This window comes from Podarcis liolepis (genome assembly GCF_965112155.1).
Source record: "Podarcis liolepis genome assembly, chromosome: Z".
NCBI classification, from domain to species: domain Eukaryota; kingdom Metazoa; phylum Chordata; class Lepidosauria; order Squamata; family Lacertidae; genus Podarcis; species Podarcis liolepis.
In genome coordinates, this window is record NC_139570.1 from 37,832,083 (window position 1) to 37,852,591 (window position 20,509).

A 20,509-nucleotide genomic window follows, 5' to 3' on the forward strand; every position below is an offset into this window, starting at 1 on the left:
GCGCTCTCTTCTTTGCCAAACAATTATTCATTATTTGAAATATGGCACTATTAAAGCAAATATATGCATATGTGTGCTTGGGCTGCAAATACAAGAACAGAATGCAATGCCATTTGCTGACATTTTAAATACATAAACATTCTCCATCTAGTTCAATTAATAGTTGGGGCTTCCTCTTCTCCTTAGAAGTAGTATGAAACCAATATGCAGTTTAAAAAGCTAAAGCTGCCTATGGTTAATGCACATAATGCATTCTGATGCTTGGCGTTGGATTCCATGGTGTGGTCGTTGGGGCTGCCAACTTTTTCAACTGGTTCCTGCAGCTGTGCCTCTCACTGCAGTTTTCTGAGCAGATGGCTTTTCTGACTTTGCTCTCCATGATATGAAAAGAAACCCCTGTTTATTTCTGCCAGTGGGATTTGGGTCCTTGACAGACTTCTTAAATGCTATTGGCTAAACATCTAATGGACTGGGGCCCATAGCAATGTAGTGTTCTTTTCCATTTCCATTGTCTCTCATGAACCAGGAAAATAGGTGTGGTGATTGTCAGGTAACCTGCTAGACCCACGCTGAGCACATGGGGAAATGACAAATGGTGCCTCTAGCCAATATTTTGTAGGAGGGATTTCAAACACATACTGAAATGTCAGATTTGCTTAAATAAAGAACTCAGTTGCTCTAGTTCAAATAAATCCTTTGGTGGTGGAATGTGTGGTTTGGATAGTGATGGAGAAGTCCATTGAAAAGCATGGGATGAACAAATGATTAATTGCACCCATGGCACTTTCTCAAAATTCCAGATATGCTCACTGGCTCACAGATGTTAGCGGCTCCTGATTTATAATGTTCAAAATGCTTCACACACATCCTAATAGCAGCCCTTACAATAACCTTGCAAGGCAGGTCAGTATCATTGTTTTCATATTGCAGACGGAGGGAGCTAATAAAGAGAGAGTGGCTTGCCTTCAACCATTTAATAAGTTTGCGACTGAGGCAAGGTTCCAGCTGAGAACTTTCTGTTGTGTATTGCAACCTCTTAGCTGCCATGGCATCTGTCAGTTTTAAGGAAATTAATAAATGCATATGAGCAAGATCTCACTATATCCGCCCCACCTCCCATCCCAGTTTAAGGACTGGGGAAACTTGGATAATAAGTTGTCACAGTGGTCAACCTGTCATGGCCTCAAAAGTCTCTCATTTGCTTATATTGTAAGGACTTGAATTGATGCTGAAAGTTCATTTAAGGTGGTGGAAAGATTCCATAAATTATTTCTGCCCAGTCCTGAAGTATGATTCAATCTGCTCCAAGGACCTTCCTTTGGTTTCGGGAATGAAAAACGTGAAGATAAGGTTCACTATGCAGATGGCCCCAAAGAAGAAGAAAGGAACCTCCAGACCATACTGTGCCTGGAAAAGAAAAAGAAATTATCCTTTGGACAAGCAGAGAAAGAGGACATGGGGCAGAGTGAAAAGTACTTATTTATGCATTAGATCTATTTCCTAGATGCTCCTCCCACTTTTGACTGTGGCCTTGCCCACTAGTCATATGTGGCCCCTGTGGTAAAAAAACAAACATTCCCCAACCCTGCTCTAGACCCTGGTGAGGGTACTGAGACTTTGGCTTCATTCACACCACTATGCGCCATGGTGGTGCTATGATGCCACTTTAAACAGTCATGGTTTCCTCCAAAGGATTCTGTGGGTTGTACAGTGGTACCTCGGGTTACAGACGCTTCAGGTTACAGACTCCGCTAACCCAGAAATAGTGCTTCAGGTTAAGAACTTTGCTTCAGGGTAAGAACAGAAATCGTGCTCTGGCAGCGCGGCAGCAGCAGGAGGCCCCATTAGCTAAAGTGGTGCTTCAGGTTAAGAACAGTTTCAGGTTAAGCACGGACCTCTGGAACGAATTAAGTACTTAACCCGAGGTACCACTGTAGTTTGTTAAGGGTGCTAAAGGTTCCCAGGATCAGGGGTCAGACTGTTAAAGCAGGTTAGGGCTGTGTAAATGTTACCAGCTTAAAACACCGCTAGGTCCTTTTTCTCAGTTTCACCTGAAGCTGGGTTTGTGGGGAAAACACATCAAACCATAATATTCCATAAGAAATGACACGATAGATACAGATTGTGGTGGGGCTGCACTGAAGGTGAATGGGGGTGTGTACACAGCCCCTTTCTGTGGCATATCTTGCAACATGTATGAAGTCTCTTCTTCAGGGCTGTCTTAAGCATATGCGGCACTGAGGTCCAAAGATCCACCTGGCGCCCCCCAAGTTGACCTTTTTTAGGGGGGGACCCCCAAGTTGTTGACATTTTTTTTAGGGCAGGCCGGCGAGGTGCACACAGCAGAGCTGGCTGGGCTGGCCACCTCAGCAGCAACAGAGGAGCCTGAGGCGGCGGCGGCAGAGCAAGGCTGGGGCCAGGCGCCTGGGGGGAGGGGTGGGCAAGGAGAGCCCAGCACAACAACAATCGAGCCTGAGGTGGCGGTGACTGAGTGAAGCCAGACGCCTTGTGTGAGCAGCGTGCTCTGGGCGGGCCTCTTGGCGGCCCACCAATCCCAGGCACGCAGGAGAGTGGAGTCAGCCGGCTGCCTCAGCACCTCGCTTGCCCACTCTGACGGGCTCTGCTCCACTCGGCAGCGGCTGTCGGCTCTTCCCAATCCCCCGACTCCAAATCTCGGCCCCAGACTCTCGGCCTGGCACCCCTGAGAGCCCGCGCCTGAGTGCCCCGCACCCCTTGCACCTATGAGTAAGATGACCCTGCTCTTCTTCCTCTACTTACCTTAACCAACAGAAAGACTTTTGTCAAGACAAAGGCAGTCAACCAGCTCACAAGCACACACAGCCCAGACACTGTCCCTCGGGCCTTCAGTGGGAGAATCTCAGCCATCAGCAGCCAGGTGATGGGGCCCCACCCAATGGCATAACCTAGAGACAGGAAAGAGGAGCCCCTCTGAAAAACCTGGAAGAGGTGAGGCCTCAGGCAAAGCTGAATGACTAGTCCTTCCTCAAACATGTTAGTGTGGCAAACCAAAACAGCTATAAATGTCAATTTTGATTTAGTTCTGTTCTATAACAGCAGGAGAGCCCTGCTGGCTCAGAGGAAAGGCCCATCTAATCCAGTATCCTGTTGTTATAGTGGCCAACCACATACCCCAAAAGGGAAGCCTACAAACAGGTTCTGAGCACAACAGCATTCTCCCAACTCATGTTCCTCAGTGACAGGTACTGGAGGTAATACACTTCCATCATGACTGGTAGTCATTGACAGGCTCCTCTTCCTCCATGAATTTGTACAGTACTCATTTAAAGTCATCCAAGCCGGTGGTCGTCATTGCCTCTTGTGAATTCCATAGTTAAATTATCTTACTGTGTTTCTCTGATCTGTCCTGCATCTTCCAACGTTCGGCTTCACTGGATGTCCATGAATTCCAGCATTATGACAGACAAGAGAAAAGTTCCTCTCTTTCCACATTCTCCACACCTTACATAATTTTATACTATAAATGCCCTGTGATCCTCAGTTGAAGGATGGTATATAAATCTAATTTGCAATAATAATAAGCCACATCAAGCTACTGCTTAAAACATTCAGAGGGTATCTGGGTGGCTTCCTGTTCTTGACAATAACATACCTACAATGAAGACCATGGTGGCGATCAGAGGGATGACGGTGAGGCCACTTATCCAGCTGGTAGCCAGGCCCTCGTGGCTACTACTGTTAACCATAATTGCTGAATTATGGGAATATTGAGGTATGAAGTGGATGTAGAAGCCCAAAGTCAAGTTTGAGGCAAGCATAATGATGGCTGTCAAAAAAGAAGAACAACAGTGTGAGATGTGAGGTTTTTTATGTCTGGGAATTTCCTCAACCTGCTCATTATTTCACACCCAGTCTTTGGATCCTGACATTCTAGGGAGATGGCCCTGCGGCTAAGAACCTACTGGGTTTCCCCCCCCTGTAAAGTGCTTGGGGTAGGAGAACTTTGGCCTACCCCATGGATGTTGCTGAACTACACCTACCATCCCTAGTGTAGTTTAATGACCAATCTCTCTTCAGAAGGAACTCCAGAATTGTAGCTCTGTGAAGGCCATAAGGGGTTTCCTTAACAGCTTTCAGTACCCTTAACTACAGCTCCCAGAATTATTGTGTGCAAACCATGACTGTTTAAAGTGGTATCATAGTGGTTTAAATGTGTGGTATGAATGTGGCCTAGGCTGGCAAAGGCAAATGCTGCAAAGCACCAGCGGCCCATTTTACTTTATTGGGTATCTGGTTTGGGGGTGATGGGGAGAGAATGCCCACCCGCACCCCACATGTTCAGTGTTTTCAATTTATTACTTTCTCTCTCCCCGCTCCTCTCTCCCCCACCCCCCAATGATTGAGCCAAACAATTCCCCAAAGCTGGTTTTGACTCTGCAAAATAGATCTATAGATGCACCAGGTGGGGTGTAATAAGAGTGGACAAAACCTGCACCTGAGATACACAGAAGAACCTTCCTTCCGACTTTGTCCATTGAGAAGGTGGCAACTGCCACTGATGCTAAGCGTACGGCCCCCACGATAACAGCATCATATTGCGGCTCCTGCAAAAGTAAAAGGAGAAACAATTTAGCATATCTGAGGCTCCTTCTTCCCTGAGTCAGCATTTTCTTAAAACAGACACACACAGCGAACAGGAGATAACTGGCCAAACTGGACATGATAATAAATCCTCCCCCGCCCCCAACCCATTTCCCCTTTTTCTCGTGTCTCTTTAGGTTGTAAGCCTGAGGAAAATGAGAGTTGTTGTTTTTTCCTGTTACGAGAACGAATTTAATAAACTAAGAATGATATTATATTTTTTCTTAATCAATAGCAGATGTGGATGAGGAGCAATTTTTTATGGTGATTCCAAATGCCACATTTAGCTTCATGTCTAGTTTGGTGCTGGGGTGTGGGGAACGTACAGGTTGTAAAGGTATTTTATTTTATTTATCACCTCTATATGCCGCCTTTTCTCAAGGTGGTGTACATCGTTTCCCTCCTCCCCAATTCATCCTCACAAAAATCCTGTGAGGTATATTAGGCAGAGAGATGGTGACTGGCGCAAGGTCACTCAAGCAGCTTCATGGCTGAGTCAGGATTCGAACCCTGGTCTCCCAGGTCCTGGTCCAACACTCTAACCATTGTGCCACAATGGTAGAAACTAAACACACAGTGAACAAGCAGCGCCCTCACTTCTGTAGGCTGATTTGGTATTTGATTCCCTCAATGCTGTTAAATTAGAACTCCCATCAGCCCATCAGCATAGGCAATGGTCAGGGGAGTTGCGGGGCAGTACTGTCTGTATAATGAAAAACTTTAATAAAAACATGGGGAAACACCCTCCCCTTGGGCAGTGATACTGATGTAGAACAGAATGTCTCTCCTTTCATCTGAGGAACGTTGGAAGGCATGCTTTAAAGACTAAATTACATCTGCTCCATAAATTTAAATCACTCTCTTACTACTTTAAGCAGTCATGGCTTCCCCCAAAGCATCCTGGGAACTGTTATTAGGAGGCCCCTTCACAAATGAGAGTTCGCAGGATACTTCAGTGGAAGCCAAAAAAGGAAGGCAGTGGGTGGAATGGGGGTGGGGACAGGTCCTGAGGAGAATTTTGGATAAGTGGCTAGCTTACCAATATGACCTCTGTGCTGTTAAATATCACCTGCAAGTATACAAGAATGGGGGTAACGCCTGAGAGCTGCTGCAGGAACCTCATCAACAAGGTGATAGCCAGCGGTTTCCAGATGTAGGGCTGCTTGATCTCTCTCCAAGAAATTGGTCTGTTCTAAGGAAATATGGATACAAATGGTTCAGACAGACCCATTTCACACACACCCAGGAACAAGGTCAGGATTTTGTGGAATGGCCTCCAAGGAATGGAATGACGCCTTTCCTTTTGCTTGGCTCTCCCTTTCGATAGACAATTGCTCCTATGTGTAGGGAGCCTTTGGCCTTCAAGAAAGTGCTGAAGTACCATTCTCCCCTGGGAGTTGTAGTTCAGCAGCCCCTGAAGGGTCAATGGCTCACCACACCTGTTCTACATCAAGAAGAAGACAGATTCACATCGCACTTGAGGATTCGCTGCCTTCCAGATGAACAGAGGAGGAATTGCTGTGGGAAACTATTTCCATTCAGGGGTATATTCTAGACTTGGCTAACCTCGTGCCCTCTCGGTAGTGGCGCCCTCCCTGTGGAACGCCCTCCCACCAGATGTCAAAGAGAACAACAACTACCAGACTTTTAGAAGACATCTGAAGGCAGCCCTGTTTAGGGAAGCTTTTAATGTTTGATGTATTACAGTATTTTAATATTTTTTGGGAAGCCGCCCAGAGTGGCTGGGGAAGCCCAGCCAGATGGGCGGGGTATAAATAATAAATTATTATTATTAATAATATTACTAGATGTTTTGAACTACAATTCCCACCGGCCCCAGCAAGCATAGGCAGCTCGGCAGGCTATTTCAAAAGCTTCAAAGGTGGGGAAGACAGTGCGGGGGAGCCAGGGTCGTCTTAAGCATATCTGGCGCCATGGTGCAAGGATCCCTCCGCTGCCCCACCCCCACCCCCACGTTTCCTTCTAGGCAGGCAGTGGCTGGAGGGCAGCTCCTCCAGCGGAGCGGAGGCTCCTGGTGCATGGCGGAGGCAGGTGAGGGTGGCGAGCTGATGTTGGGAGGCGCCACGTCCAGCCTCTGCCTCTTCCCTTGCACCCTCCAGAACTTGGTGCTGTGGAGCCCCACGCCACTAGCCTCTATGGCTAAGACACCCCTGGGGAGAGTGTGCAATACGACTACCATGTTAAGTAATTGTAGCTTTAAAACTCCAGGCCACTTTGCAAAGGAATCTGCCAGACTGCAGATTCTAAAATGGGCCACTGACCTGCCCCTGGTCATAATCCTCTTGGGTTGGATTAAGTACTGTACTTTTCCATGTATAAAACTATATTTTTTACTGAAAAATTATGTTTAAAAATAGGGGGTTGTCTTACACATGGGTAGTGCCTAGCGGGGACGTGGGATTTTCTTAATTTTTAGTCCCCCAAAATAGGGGGCATCTTATACATGGGGGCGTGTTATACACGGAAAAGTACAGTAAGTGAGATTTAGAATCTGAGTAAAGGCAGATTCCTCCTCCAGCCCTACTTTTGAGACACAAGAGTGTAATTTGGGAGCAGGGGGCACAGAAGGAGATCAGAAAATTGGGGTGGTGCCACTTTAGACTGCAAACTGCAAGGCAGTTTTTATATTACATATATATATATATATATATATATATATATATATATATATATATATTACAGGGTGGGTTGGAGTATCATTTCCCATCATTTCGTAGCAGTCATAGCAGTAAAGAAGGGATAGGGGGAGAAATTTGGTTTGGTTACCAAGTTCACTGTTTCCAAAACAATATACAGTGGTACCCCAGTTTACGAACTTAATCCGTTCTGGAAGTTCTGTTCTTAAACCGAAACTGTTCTTAAACCAAGGTGCTCTCTCCCTAATGAGGCCTCCTGCAGCTGGCGCTCTTCCACCGTTCGGCTTCCATTCTTAGACCGAGGTAAAGTTTGCACTTTACTTCCAGTTTTGCGGAGTTCATAAACTGAATAGTTCGTAAACAGGGCTGTTCTTAAACTGAGGTACCACTGTACAAACTAAAACACAGCCTTTCAAAATTCACACTTTGCCAAATTTTGCAGTGCTCCACTTCAGCCAAGAAAGATGTATAAAAATGAAAATGCTAGGCAAAGCATCCATAAAAAATGCATATATGGGTGAAAATTGGTTCAAAAATGCATTGAATTAGAGAAAATTGGCCTTGCCAAAAAAAGGGGGGGGAATTAGGCAACATTTCATTAAAAAATGTGTACAGTAAGAGAAATTCACACAAAAATGCTGACAAATTTTCACAGGAGCTTTTTTTTTTTTTGTAAGTTGCAAAAGGATGTGAAAATGTGGAGAACTGAATTTATGACTGGAACAAAGGAACTGAAATTGACATGTTCGCCCATCCTTCCATTGCACACCTGCTCACTGAAGCTTTCCTTGATTCGCTCGTATTCCCACCAGTACTGTGCATTTGCTCCTCTCAGCCATACCAAGGCATCAAGGGCCTTATCCTCCTTCCCCTTGGAGACCAGAAAACGAGGTGAGTCAGGCATGAAAGACAGCAGTACGATCATGAGAAGGACAGGCACCTGTCCAGCCACCGCCATCCAGCGCCAGGGAAGAACGAGGCCTGCAGTGGGAAGAGGACAGCTGCAACAGTAATAAACAACCATACCCCTCTATTCCCCATGTTCAGAGATGGTGTAGTCCACACTTGGGGAACCTTTGGGCCTCCAGATGTTGCTGAATTACTGCTCCCATCATCCCTGGCTGTTGGCCATGCTGACTGGGGCTGATATAGTTCAAGAGTATCTGGAGGGCCAAAGATTACCCATACCTGTTGTAGTCCATTATCAGCTGGAAGACACCATGGTGATTGCCCCAGCTTTGGGCACAACAGCTTAAATGTATGGTAATTCCGGTCCTTTTAATCATCTTGGGAAGGCCTACAACATTACTGCTGGATCCCCTTTCTCTCTCCATTCCTTTACCAGGCAGGCTGTTTCAAAAACCTTACATGTTCTGACTTAATTGGCAGGCGCCCTGAGCGACTGCATTATCTCTAACCAATCTGTTGTTTCGATCTCGGGTTTTGCAACCAAGAGCCTGACTGAGACATTATCGGCTCCCCAATCCTGTCCAGTGTGTTTGGTCTTCCGTGTGCACTTCCTGGCTCTTGTGTTACGCAGTCTTTGCCTCTTGAATGTCAACCTGAACATTTACAGAAAAGGTTGCCTGGCCCCTGAAAGAATAACCTGAAGAGCCAGCATGGTGCAATGGTTGGAGAGTTGGACTACGACCTGGGAGGCCAGGGTTCAAATCTATCTGATTCCAACAGGAAGTGCCTTTTGTGACTCCAACCATTGGTTCATCTAGCTCAGTAATGCCTGCACTGGATGGCAACAGACCTCGAAAGGTTTCAGATGCAGGTCTCTCCCAGCCTTAACTGGAGAAGCTGGGGACTGAACATGGCACGCAAAGCAGATGCTCTTTTATGGTGCTATGGCCCTTTCCAGGAATATAAGAAACCACCTTATGTTGAGTCAGCCCATTGGTCCATCTAGCTCAGCGGTTCTCAACCTATGGGTCCCCAGATGTTGTTGGACTACAACTCCCATCATTCCTGAGCTCTGGCCTTGCTAGCTTGGAGTGATGGGAGTTGATCTAGCTCATTACTGTTTGTACTGACTGCAGCAGTTCTCCAAGAGTTTCAGACAAAGGAATAAGAGCCTGCTGGATCAGGCCAATGGCCCTTCTAGTCCAGCATACTGTTCTCACAGTTGCCAACCCGATGCCCCAATGGGTAGCCCGCAAGCAGCACCCAAGATCAAGGGCACTCTCCTCTCCTCTGGAGTCTTTCACAGCCCTACCTGGAGCTACTGGCTATTAAACCTAGGACATTTCTACATGCAAAGCAGATGCTCTGCCACTGATCTGAAGCCCACGCCCCAGACATTGGCTAAGCTCTGATAACCAATGTGTGTTTCTGCCAAAGGTCTGAGAAAGGGTTAAATGCAGAATGACTTCAAAAGATCAGATAAATTGCTTGTGAAATTTCCAGTGTTTCTCCAAACAAATAAACAAGGAGTCACTGGGTTGGAAACCCTGCAATTTGGGGAGGTCCTGAGCTGGTCTTACTTGTCCAACCAGAAGACTAGGCCCCTGCATTGGAAGAGGGGATGCAAGACTCTGGCAGGGGGAGGAGAAGGATACCTTAATCCTTCCAGAACAAACAAAGCATTCCAATCATCTCTGAAGCCCAGTTCTCCTGTCTGAAGACACCACTGATCTAAGGACCACCAGCCGCTCTATGTTTAAGCCAATAGTCTGATGCTGATCCGTTCCTCCAGAATTCACATCTATTACTTGCCTAAAGCATAGAGGAAAAGGGCACCCAAGACGGCCATGATCTGAGGGCAGGAGCCCAAAGCTCCCCGGACTCCAGGGTGAGAGATCTCAGAGATGTACACCTGGAGGGACAGAAAAGGAAGGTAAGTTGCCAGAATTTTAATCAGCAGAACAGGGGTGTGTGTGTGTCCAAGTAGGCTTTGCACAGAGTAGACCCAGTGAAATTAATGGACCTAAGTTAATGGATGTAGCCACAGTTAGGGATGGATAAATCTATCAGTTTCAGCTCCTCTCAGTTTCTCGTTTTAACAAGCATAACGTCAGTCATCTACGTTTGTACATCAGACTGCGTTGTTTTTTTTATAAATAACATGTCCTCGAAAAAAATTCATCAACATTTTTTGTGCAAATGTCTCCTTCTCTACATGTTATTTCTGAGCAGTTTTGCACTTCTGTAGGTTATTTTCACTGATGTATGCATTGATGCACTTTACCTTAGCACATACATTTTTTGAGGCATTGTGTGGCTGGAAAACTGTAGTGCAAAATCCAGCTGAGTGGGGATTTTGTAGAATGGCTGTGTTTTGGTTCAAATATTGTGTTGGGAATTGCATTTTTTTAAAGTTTACATTTGAATGAGAACTTAATTTCTCCCCTGTTCCTTGCCACAGACTGTCGGATGCAATATGCCTCTGACTCCCAGTTGCTGGGAATCATAGGTGTAGAGTACTCTGAGTTGCACTCAGGGCCCTACAAAGGTAGGTTAGTATGAAAATCAAACAGCTCATTATTGTCAACACTGATTGGCAGTGACTTTCCAAGATTTTAGCCGGGGAAATTTTCCCAGATAACAGGGACCTTCCACATAAAAAGCAGGTGCTCTACCACTGAGCTACGACTGTTCCCCTAAAATTAAATTAAGCTTTCCAGTCCTTATGGTTCCGAATAATGGTCTGGTCTAAATGGAAAAACTTGGGAAGCTGCCTTCTACTACGTCAGATGCACTGTTCCAGTATTGTTGACTTTGTTAGTGGCTCTCCAAGGTTTCAGACTGGGGATATTCCCAGCCCTACCTGAAGATACCAGGGGTTGAATCTGGGGCCTTCTGTATGCAAGGCAGATGCTCTCCCATTGAACTACAACTCAGGACACCACTACCTCCAACTTTCCCTATTTTAAATATTGCTTAACCAAATTACACTGGCTCAACCAGTAAATGGAAGAGGAGGGAGGTGTGTGGCAAAGACAATTATCACTTTACCATCCAGGCTCTTGGGCACATGCCTGAAAGCAGCTGCAGAGGCAAGAAAATCTCTATGAGCCATCCAAGTTCCAGTGTGGGCTTGGCAATTCCTGGATGTTTTCTGGGAAGAGGGACTGGTTATTACACCACTCTCAGAATGGTGGTTTTGGGAGGTGAACAGGAGTCTCCTAATGACTCTTGGCACCCTGAACAAACTGCCGTACACTTCCCAGGATTCTTTGGGAGGAAGCCATGACTGTTTAAAGTGGCCTCAAGGTGCTCTCAATGTATGGTACACAATTTGAGTTTGCTGGAATGAGATTGAACCGCAAGGAAAAGTACATTGTTGACTTACTGGGATGGAAGCAGAAGTCACTCCCCCAGCAAATCCTGTTAACAGCCTGCCCACCAGCAGCATCCAGGTCCCTTGGGCGCTGGTCATGAAGAGATATCCGATGACAGATGGGACAGCAGAGAACATGATGCTCAGCTTGCGGCCCAGGTAGTCGTTGAAATACATGGTGCCCAAACCACCTGCTGCGACTCCAAGGGTGAACACAGACTGCCAGACACACAAAGAAACAGGGGCAATATGTTAGGAAAGCAAATTTGATCATGATGGTGGCCTGAAACCATAGAAATAGGAGTGTAACTAGTAAGCTTTGAATTCAGCACCCTGAGAAATCTGGTCTGGGGGGGGGGGAATAAATTTTCTATGATGAAGGAAAGATTTGAGGGAGCTGGGTATGCATAGCATGGAGAAGAGCATTTTGCAAAAAAACAACAACTCAACAACTTTTGTTCGAATTGCGTCCGAAATATGGCAACCCTAATATAATGGCCGAAGTGCTGTCACATGGAAGATGGAGCCTCTTGTTTTCTGTTGTTCCAGAGGGCAGGATCTGAACCAATAAATTCAAATGATTAAAAAGAAGATTCCGACTAAGCGTAAGGAAGATATTTCTGACAGTAAGAGCTGTTTGAGAACAGTGGAATGGACTCTCTCAGGAGGTGATGGACTCTCCTTCATTGGAGATTTCTGAACAAATGCCAGGTGGCCATCAGTTGGGGATTCTTTAGCTACAATTCCTGCATTGCAGGGGGTTGAACTAGATGACCCTTGTGGTCCCTTCCAGTGGCGGAGCTTCATGCTCTGGCACCGGGGGCAGAGATCAGGCATGGGCGTGGCTGGCGCGCATCCTGAGGGCATGGCACACCGCCTGCAGGGTCTTGGTGCCCAGCACGGGTGGTGGTGGGCAGCTGCGATGGCGTTCCATCGGGATTGCACTGTCGGGGGTGGTATGCTCCCCCTCTTCCTCCGCCAGTGGTCCCTTCTAGCTCTCAGGGTGATTAGCTTCTCCTATATAGAACTATGAGTATTTTGCCCAGGAAGGAAGCATCACAAGCAAGTCTAGTGGGTTGTATGGTCTGTTCATTAAAGTTGTGTTTGTCTTTGGAGTCGGCAATGACACCTGAACAATTACTCTCACTAGAATGAAGATTACAAACTAGGGGGGCTGGGATAGGTTGTGGAAAATAGGCAGAGCTGACATGCCTCTTAAACCCACCCATCAACTATATTTAAGTATATTTGCATATTGTTAAAGCCTCAGTGTAGGCGATGTTAAGAGAAAGAAAGGAAACATATGACATTATGGTTTAATCAACAAAAAACTCCCACATTGTCAGACAGGAAGGCCACTTTTAACACAGCCTCCTCTGCTAGAGCAACACACTGGAGCCAAAGCAGCAGCACCCAGTGGATGTATTTATCTCTCTGCCCTACTGGTTAAAATTAGCATCCGTTGACTAATCTGATGGATTTGCAGATCGCTTCCCAGATTAAAATTCTTAGGCCTAATCATCTCTGCAAAATGCACTTGTTTAATTTTGCAGAATCCTAGAGTTGGGCAGGGTCTTGTAGGCCATCTTCTAATTCAGGTCCCTGGAAAATCTTCCCAGGCCACAACCCTCACCAGCCCTGCTTTGCATACTCCTCGAGTGGTTGAAATGAGCTGGATGAAGGCAAATACCTCAAGGAATTGCCTCTTTCCATATGAAGCAACTTGGACTCTGAGATCATCTTCTGAGGCCCTTCTTTGAGAGATCCGGAGGATGGCAACACGAGAACGGGCCTTTTCGGCAGCGGCTCCCTGTGTGTGGAATGCTCTCCCCAAGGAGGTTCATCTGGTGCCTTCATTATACACCTTTAGGCACCAGGGGAAAGCATTGTTCTTTAACCCATAGAAGAAATAGACCTGAGAGGTGCATGCCATCGGTTGGATTGCAGTGTTCCCAAGGGGTGCCAGGTCTCAAAATATGACCCAAATCTTCAGGGTTTTAGCCTCTTTCTCTGGGTCTCCATGGGAAATATGATGGGGTGGTCTAGTTTCTGCTTGGGAACTTTTGCTGCTAACCAGGGCTGGTCCACCTATGAAGCAGGATCCACAAGGGTGGAAGGACTCAGAGGGGAAACAGATCACCCTCCAATAAATTTATCGCTTCTACCCAGTGGCAGCTGCAGCATGCTTCTTGGAGGCCAGATCTGCCACTTCCTTGGCAGCACGCCCATGCCACTTCTACAGCGGCCTTTTGCTATACAGGAAGTGCTGCTAGTCTCCACCCACCCTTGTTCCCAAAGAATTGCCTTATCCCCCCCCCCCCCCTTGTTCCTGATGTAGATCTTCACTCACTCTTTCACTGCTGATGGTGATGGGGTGTGTGTGCACCTTTTTGTGGTTTGGCCCATTCCATGTTGACCAAGCCCCACCCCATCCTGGTAGGCTCAACCCCCTGGTCTATATGCCATCACGTGAGCCTTAGGAGACCCAGCAGCCCTGGGCTCAACCAAAAGATTGTTGGCCCCCAGAATCTGCTTCAACCTTTGCAATGGAAGAATCCAAGCTGAGTGAGGGGGTGAGGCTGAAGCAACCAGGCTGATTGGCATCCACTGCCCTTTTAAAATGTGTTGGGGGGGAGGGGATTATTGGATTGTTTTTGTTTTTATTATTTATTCTCTGTTTTTACATTGTGGTTTTATGTTCTAACTGCCCTGAGACTTGCAGGTATATACAGTGGTACCTCAGGTTAAGTACTTAATTTGTTCCGGAGGTCCGTTCTTAGCCTGAAACTGTTCTTAACCTGAAGCACCACTTTAGCAAATGGGGCCTCCTGCTGCTGCTGCGCCACCAGAGCACGATTTCTGTTCTCATCCTGAAGCAAAGTTCTTAACCCGAGGTACTATTTCTGGGTTAGCGGAGTCTGTCACCTGAAGCTTATGTAACCTGAAGCGTATGTAACCTGAGGTACCGCTGTATATTCATTCATTCATTCACCCCGCCCACTCTGGGCGGCTTGCAACACATATAAAACCACAGAAAATCATCAACCATTAAAAGCTTCCCTACACAGTCATACCTCGAGTTGAATGTGCACGTTGAATGTGTTGAATGTGAACGGAGCACGATACTTCTGGGTTTCGCCGCTCGCGCATGCGCAGACGCTCAAAATGACGTCACGCGAATGCGTGGAAGCGGCGAAACGCGACCCACGCATGTGCAGACGTGCCGTCATGTCTTACGTTCCATTCAGGATGTGAACGGGACTCCGGAACGGATCCCGTTCGCATCCCGAGGTACCACTGTACAGGATTGCCTTCAAATGTCTTCTAAAAGTCGTGTAGTTATAAATAATAGCATTTGCATTGTAGTTCCACCCACTTTTGCCTCTAGCCCCTCCCACAACTGCTTTGCAGCCCTTGGAAAGTTATCCAGGGGGGAATGTGGCCCTTGATTTATTATTATTATTATTATTATTATTATTATTATTATTATTATTAATTTATTTATACCCTGCCCATCTGGCTGGGTTTCCCCAGCCACTCTGGGCGGCTTCCAACAGAATATTAAAATACGATAGTCTATTAAACATTAAGAGCTTCCCTAAACAGGGCTGCCTTCAGATGTCTTCTAAAAGTCTGGTAGTTGTTGTTCTCTTTGACATCTGGTGGGAGGGCGGGTGCCACTACCAAGAAGGCCCTCTGCCTGGTTTCCTGTAACTTGGCTTCTCGCAGCGAGGGAACCGCCAGAAGGCCCTCGGCACTGGCCCTCAGTGTCCGGGCAGAACGATGGGGGTGGAGACGCTCCTTCAGGTATACTGGACTGAGGCCGTTTAGGGCTTTAAAGGTCAGCAGTGACACTTTGAATTGTGCTCAGAAACGTACTGGGAGCCAGTGTAGATCTTTGCAAAAAGGTTCCCCACCCCTATGCTAATCCAATCACAAGGTCATAGAAGAAAACTTAAGAGTAAGAACATCTCCAGGGCTCATCAGGTTCCAGCTGAAGACTTCCAAAGCAGAGGAGTCTATTCCTCCTCTTGGTAATTGGTTTGTTGCTAAACCTCTCTTACTGACAATATAATTTTCCTAACGTTCCATCTAAACCTACCCTCCTGTACCTGAAGCCTATGAGATCCACCTCTGCCCTCTGGAGCAGCAGAGAACCATTTTGTCCCCTTACAGATTTGAAAAATGCAATCATGTCCTCTCAACAACCCTGCAAGCGAGGTAGAGTCGACCAATCCAAGATACAGCAACTTGCCCAGAAATAGAAGGCATATCCTTGCTTCAGCCTCACCCCCTCACTCAGCTTGGATTCTTCCATTGCAAAGGTTGAAGCAGATTCTGGGGGCCAACAATCTTTTGGTTGAGCCCAGGGCTGCTGGGTCTCCTAAGGCTCACGTGATGGCATATAGACCAGGGGGTTGAGCCTACCAGGATGGGGTGGGGCTTGGTCAACATGGAATGGGCCAAACCACAAAAAGGTGCACACACACCCCATCACCATCAGCAGTGAAAGAGTGAGTGAAGATCTACATCAGGAACAAGGGGGGGGGGGATAAGGCAATTCTTTGGGAACAAGGGTGGGTGGAGACTAGCAGCACTTCCTGTATAGCAAAAGGCCGCTGTAGAAGTGGCATGGGCGTGCTGCCAAGGAAGTGGCAGATCTGGCCTCCAAGAAGCATGCTGCAGCTGCCACTGGGTAGAAGCGATAAATTTATTGGAGGGTGATCTGTTTCCCCTCTGAGTCCTTCCACCCTTGTGGATCCTGCTTCATAGGTGGACCAGCCCTGGTTAGCAGCAAAAGTTCCCAAGCAGAAACTAGACCACCCCATCATATTTCCCATGGAGACCCAGAGAAAGAGGCTAAAACCCTGAAGATTTGGGTCATATTTTGAGACCTGGCACCCCTTGGGAACACTGCAATCCAACCGATGGCATGCACCTCTCAGGTCTATTTCTCCCGCCTTTCCTGGTGGCTGGCCATTCTTACCCCAAACCAGGATGCCGTTGCCTCTGTTAGTCTTAAATTGCGGACCAGAGATTTTTCCAAAGCAGGGATGACCGGGGAGGTGTAGACTAAAGCAAAACCAAAACTAAAGTTCCCAAGCACAGCAGCGAAGGTGGCAAGGAAGAGCCGATGGTTTTTAAGAGTCCTGGAAAGGAAAGGGAGAGAGAAGAAAACAATTATGGAATGACCAATGTGGTCCATCACGGATGTTGATGGCAAGAGAGTTCCTGTATTTTTATGAGTTTGGTGGAACATAGGAAGAGCCCAGCTGGATGAGGTCAAAATTGGGTGGCCAAGGCAGCCATTGGCAGCATGCCCCTACCAGGCTGTCAGGCTCCTAGCAACTTGCCCAGGGTTGCCAGGTACTGGTTCTATCATTGAGTGGAGCCTTCTTCTTTTGCAGCCCCATCTTATCGTCCTAAACTCCATGCACCTGCCCTCCATGCAGGCTGAATCCAACCCTCCAAGTCTCTCTGTATGGCCCCCTGAACTTTCTCCAGGCTTCGCACCGCTCCTAAGCCACACCCTCTTTTAGTACTTTTTCTTGGCTGAAATGTGTCCTTGAACTCTTATGTGTTAAGTATACTTGTTTAATTGACACTGAAATGGTGAATGCCTGTATGTATATCACTAAGGGTTGAACTGGAAATTTCCGAAACTAAAGAAGAGCAACAGGAGCTTTCTGCTCTCTAGCAGGTTGATGATTAACTGTTGATGTCTTCTGGTTTGTCTCGTGACTGACTTAGATCACATGAAAGAGATAGACTGATCTTTTATGCATATGTTAATCTGCGGGGGTCTCTGTTTTGTGTGAGTTGAGTTCTCAAGCAGCCAATAACAAAGGGTGTGATAATGAGGTCTCTCCTAAAGAGAAAACAGCTCCAGGCTGTAATGGAGGTTGTGGGAGAGACAGACCCTTGGTTTCATATTTTATAAGAAGCCCAACCTGTGTTGGGACATGCACATAAGTGTAAGGAATTGTTTTGGATGCATCATTAATGTTTTTGTACCTGTTTTGAAAGAAGATCTGGTTAGTAAAGCTTTGAACAATACTTATGGGTCTGGGCAGCGTTTTTCCCCAAGAGGAGTTAGTTTTAATGCATCCAATTGCTTCAAGCTGCACAATATTAATATCTGCAATATTATCATGCTTCTTGCTTTACATGTGTTACTTCACCCGCTTTTCCCTCTGGCAAATCTGGCCATTGCTGGCATGTAACCCTTGCCAGAACTGAATGTCTTGCCTCAGGCTGAAAATGTTTTCTCCCACTCCTGGGTCACAGAAACACAAACAACACATTATCAAAGTACATGATGTTTTGTACAGGAACCGTAAGCTAAACTGTCAGCTCCCTAGCCACCACCACCACCAAGAATCCTGGGACCTGTAGTTTTCCCTCCACAGAGGCACAATTCCCAACACCCTTTCAAACTACAGTACCCAGGATTCTTTGGGGGAGGGTGAGCCATGTGCTTTAAACATGCGTTAGATATGCTTTAAAAGTATGGTGTGGATCTGGTGCGGGATGAGGACCAGCAGCTTATGCCAAAAGTATTCCAGGAAAGTGGGATTTAAGGGGGAAGAGTTATAAGCAAGAAAGGTGTGCCTCTAGGCATGAGAAGGGAAAAAAGAGAGATGAAATTAGCAGAGCTGTCTTAAGAGAGGCAGAAACTGTACCTGTAATATTCTTGCTCCGCCTGCTGAGCATCTTTCTCCTTCAAGCTTTGATAATCTTCTCTAGGCTCCCTGCAGAGGAGCGGCTCTTTGCTGCGGGGATCCAGGGTGGCTCAAGGTGTGCCTTTCCCTCTCAGAGAGAGATGGAGATGCAGCTGGAGGGCACAGAGCTGTTTGCCCAGTTGTTCCCCCTCCCTCTGCACCCAGAGATGCTGTTTGCCTTCCAGCAAACCTTCCTTTCCCAAATGGGCAAGGAAAAAGCAGAAAAGGCAAAAATAATAGCAACCGTGGAAGAGACACCAAATGAAGTGTGCTATTGGGGGGGAAATCTCTGTTCTGGTTGGCCTAGCAGCAGACCAAAAAGAGGAAGTCAGGGAGGATAAGCAAACAGGGTGTAGAAATAAGATAACAGAGGAGGTATCATGCTTGAGCTGGATGACAAAGATAGGCAAATCAGATGGGTGGGATACAAATAATAAAACTATCATTATTATTGTCATTATCCTTGTTATGTTAGGAGAGAATCTAGCTCCCTTGGGCTGTGTACATGCCATACATTTAAAACACACATCTCCAAAGGATCCTGGCAATTCCAGTTGACTCCTCACAGAGCAACTAATTCCCAGCAGCCATAACAATGATGGGGGGATGTGATGCATGCTGTGTATGCAGTGTTTGTCCTCCCCCAATAGGTCTCTCCCCCAAGGTCAACTGGGGGAGGCTGCACCCTGCAGCTAAGCCCCTCCCACCACCTTCCCTCAGTTCCACCCCCCCACCCTGTTCCACCCTAACCTATGGGCATTCCATTATCTGTGGCAAAACTCTTATCACATGCTGGATCCCTGACAGGAATTTTCCCAAGTCCAAGACCCCTTAAAGATTCCCACCCAGATGCTGCCTAAACAATTTTGCCAAAGAAGAGCCCATGACCCTTCCCAAGGAAGGTCTATTCTACTATCAAGCAGCTCCTTCTGTTAGGAAATCTCTCCTAAGGTTCATTGTGAATGAGCAAAGCTTGACATAGGTCTGAACCCAGTTTGTTCCGCAAGTAACTTGTGCCCATAATTTTAAGTGGGTCCACTCTGTGTAGGGCTAGTACTGAATACAACCCAATGCTTTTTAATAGTGACACAACAGGCTATCATTCAGTAGGTGATGTATCTGCTTTTTACTAACCCACTGGTGGTCTCCCCCACTCAATTGCCACAAAGCCTTGAAGGAGGATGAAAGCTGTCCACAGGATCAGCCCAGCCATTTGACTGCAGCATCTATATCTTCTGGGGATTGGGAGACCTGTGGCCCTCCAGATGTTGGTGGGCTCCAGTTCCCATCATCCCTGATCTTCAGCAATGCTGGCTGGGACTAATGAGTCCAACATCTATACACAGGGCCACTGAGGTTCTCCATTCCTCACAGATATACTGCAGCCACATATACTGGGATCACATCACATGAAAACAGCAAGCCATGTGTATGTGAGAAACTAAGAAGTCTTAGGGGCATTAGAACTGCCAACCTTTTTCTTACCAGCTTTACTCTTGTGCTATCTTTTTAACTGGCCAAAAGCCCTTGGTCTTCCTGAACTGCTGTGTGCTGGAAGTGGGGGAAACCACAGGCTGCATTTCCCCCACCTCTCCTTGGAATAGCTCAACCTGTTGAATTTTTGCTTGGTGCGCAGGTGTTGCAGGCGATCGACTTAAAACAGGGCACAGGGCACCCTTAAGGGTGGTTCATTGTGGGAATCTCCACTTTCAGTGGAAACAGCCAGCTTGCTTTTGCTTTCCAAAAGAAGCAGTGCAAACATTATTGCATAGTTACTGGTTAGGACTTGCCAAACCTTTGCTAATTTGCGTGGCTTGCCTGGCGGCTTCACTACATACTTTTAGGCACCAGGCAAAAAGCTTTCTTTTTAGCCGGGCTTATTAACATTCCATGTTCTTTTAAATGTGTTTGGTTGAATGGGGTTATTGGCTTGTTTGTTTGTTTTTTGTTCTTGCTTTTATTATGTGAACTGCCCTGTGATCTTTGGATGAAGGGTGATATGGAAATTTAATAAATATCAATAATTATAATAGTTCAGCTACTGTGCTGTCTTTGAATCTTATCCACTGCACTTTTTTGGGGGGGGGGGCTTTAACACAAAGGCATGGGAAATCTGTGGCCTTAGAGAGGTTGATGGACTACAGTTCCTATCTCCCTCAGCCAGCATAACCTGTGACTAGGACTGGGGGAGAAGTTAGTTTCTGCACATTTAAAGATGAATCTAT

The 20,509-nt window shown here is 46.6% G+C and overlaps 1 protein-coding gene across 1 annotated transcript; it reads right to left on the minus strand.

Annotated features, from left to right (window-relative positions):
* Nucleotides 1–959: 959 nt before the first annotated feature.
* SLC2A6 (solute carrier family 2 member 6) lies at nucleotides 960–19,497 on the minus strand (the record flags this gene model as incomplete). Its single annotated transcript, XM_083484508.1, is given in 12 exon segments — nucleotides 960–1,266; nucleotides 1,270–1,407; nucleotides 2,779–2,924; nucleotides 3,632–3,805; nucleotides 4,475–4,583; nucleotides 5,660–5,812; nucleotides 8,047–8,258; nucleotides 9,999–10,098; nucleotides 11,575–11,781; nucleotides 16,550–16,712; nucleotides 18,246–18,354; nucleotides 19,419–19,497. Coding segments are annotated over 12 exon segments (1,620 nt in total). The 3' UTR covers nucleotides 960–1,236.
* Nucleotides 19,498–20,509: the final 1,012 nt, after the last annotated feature.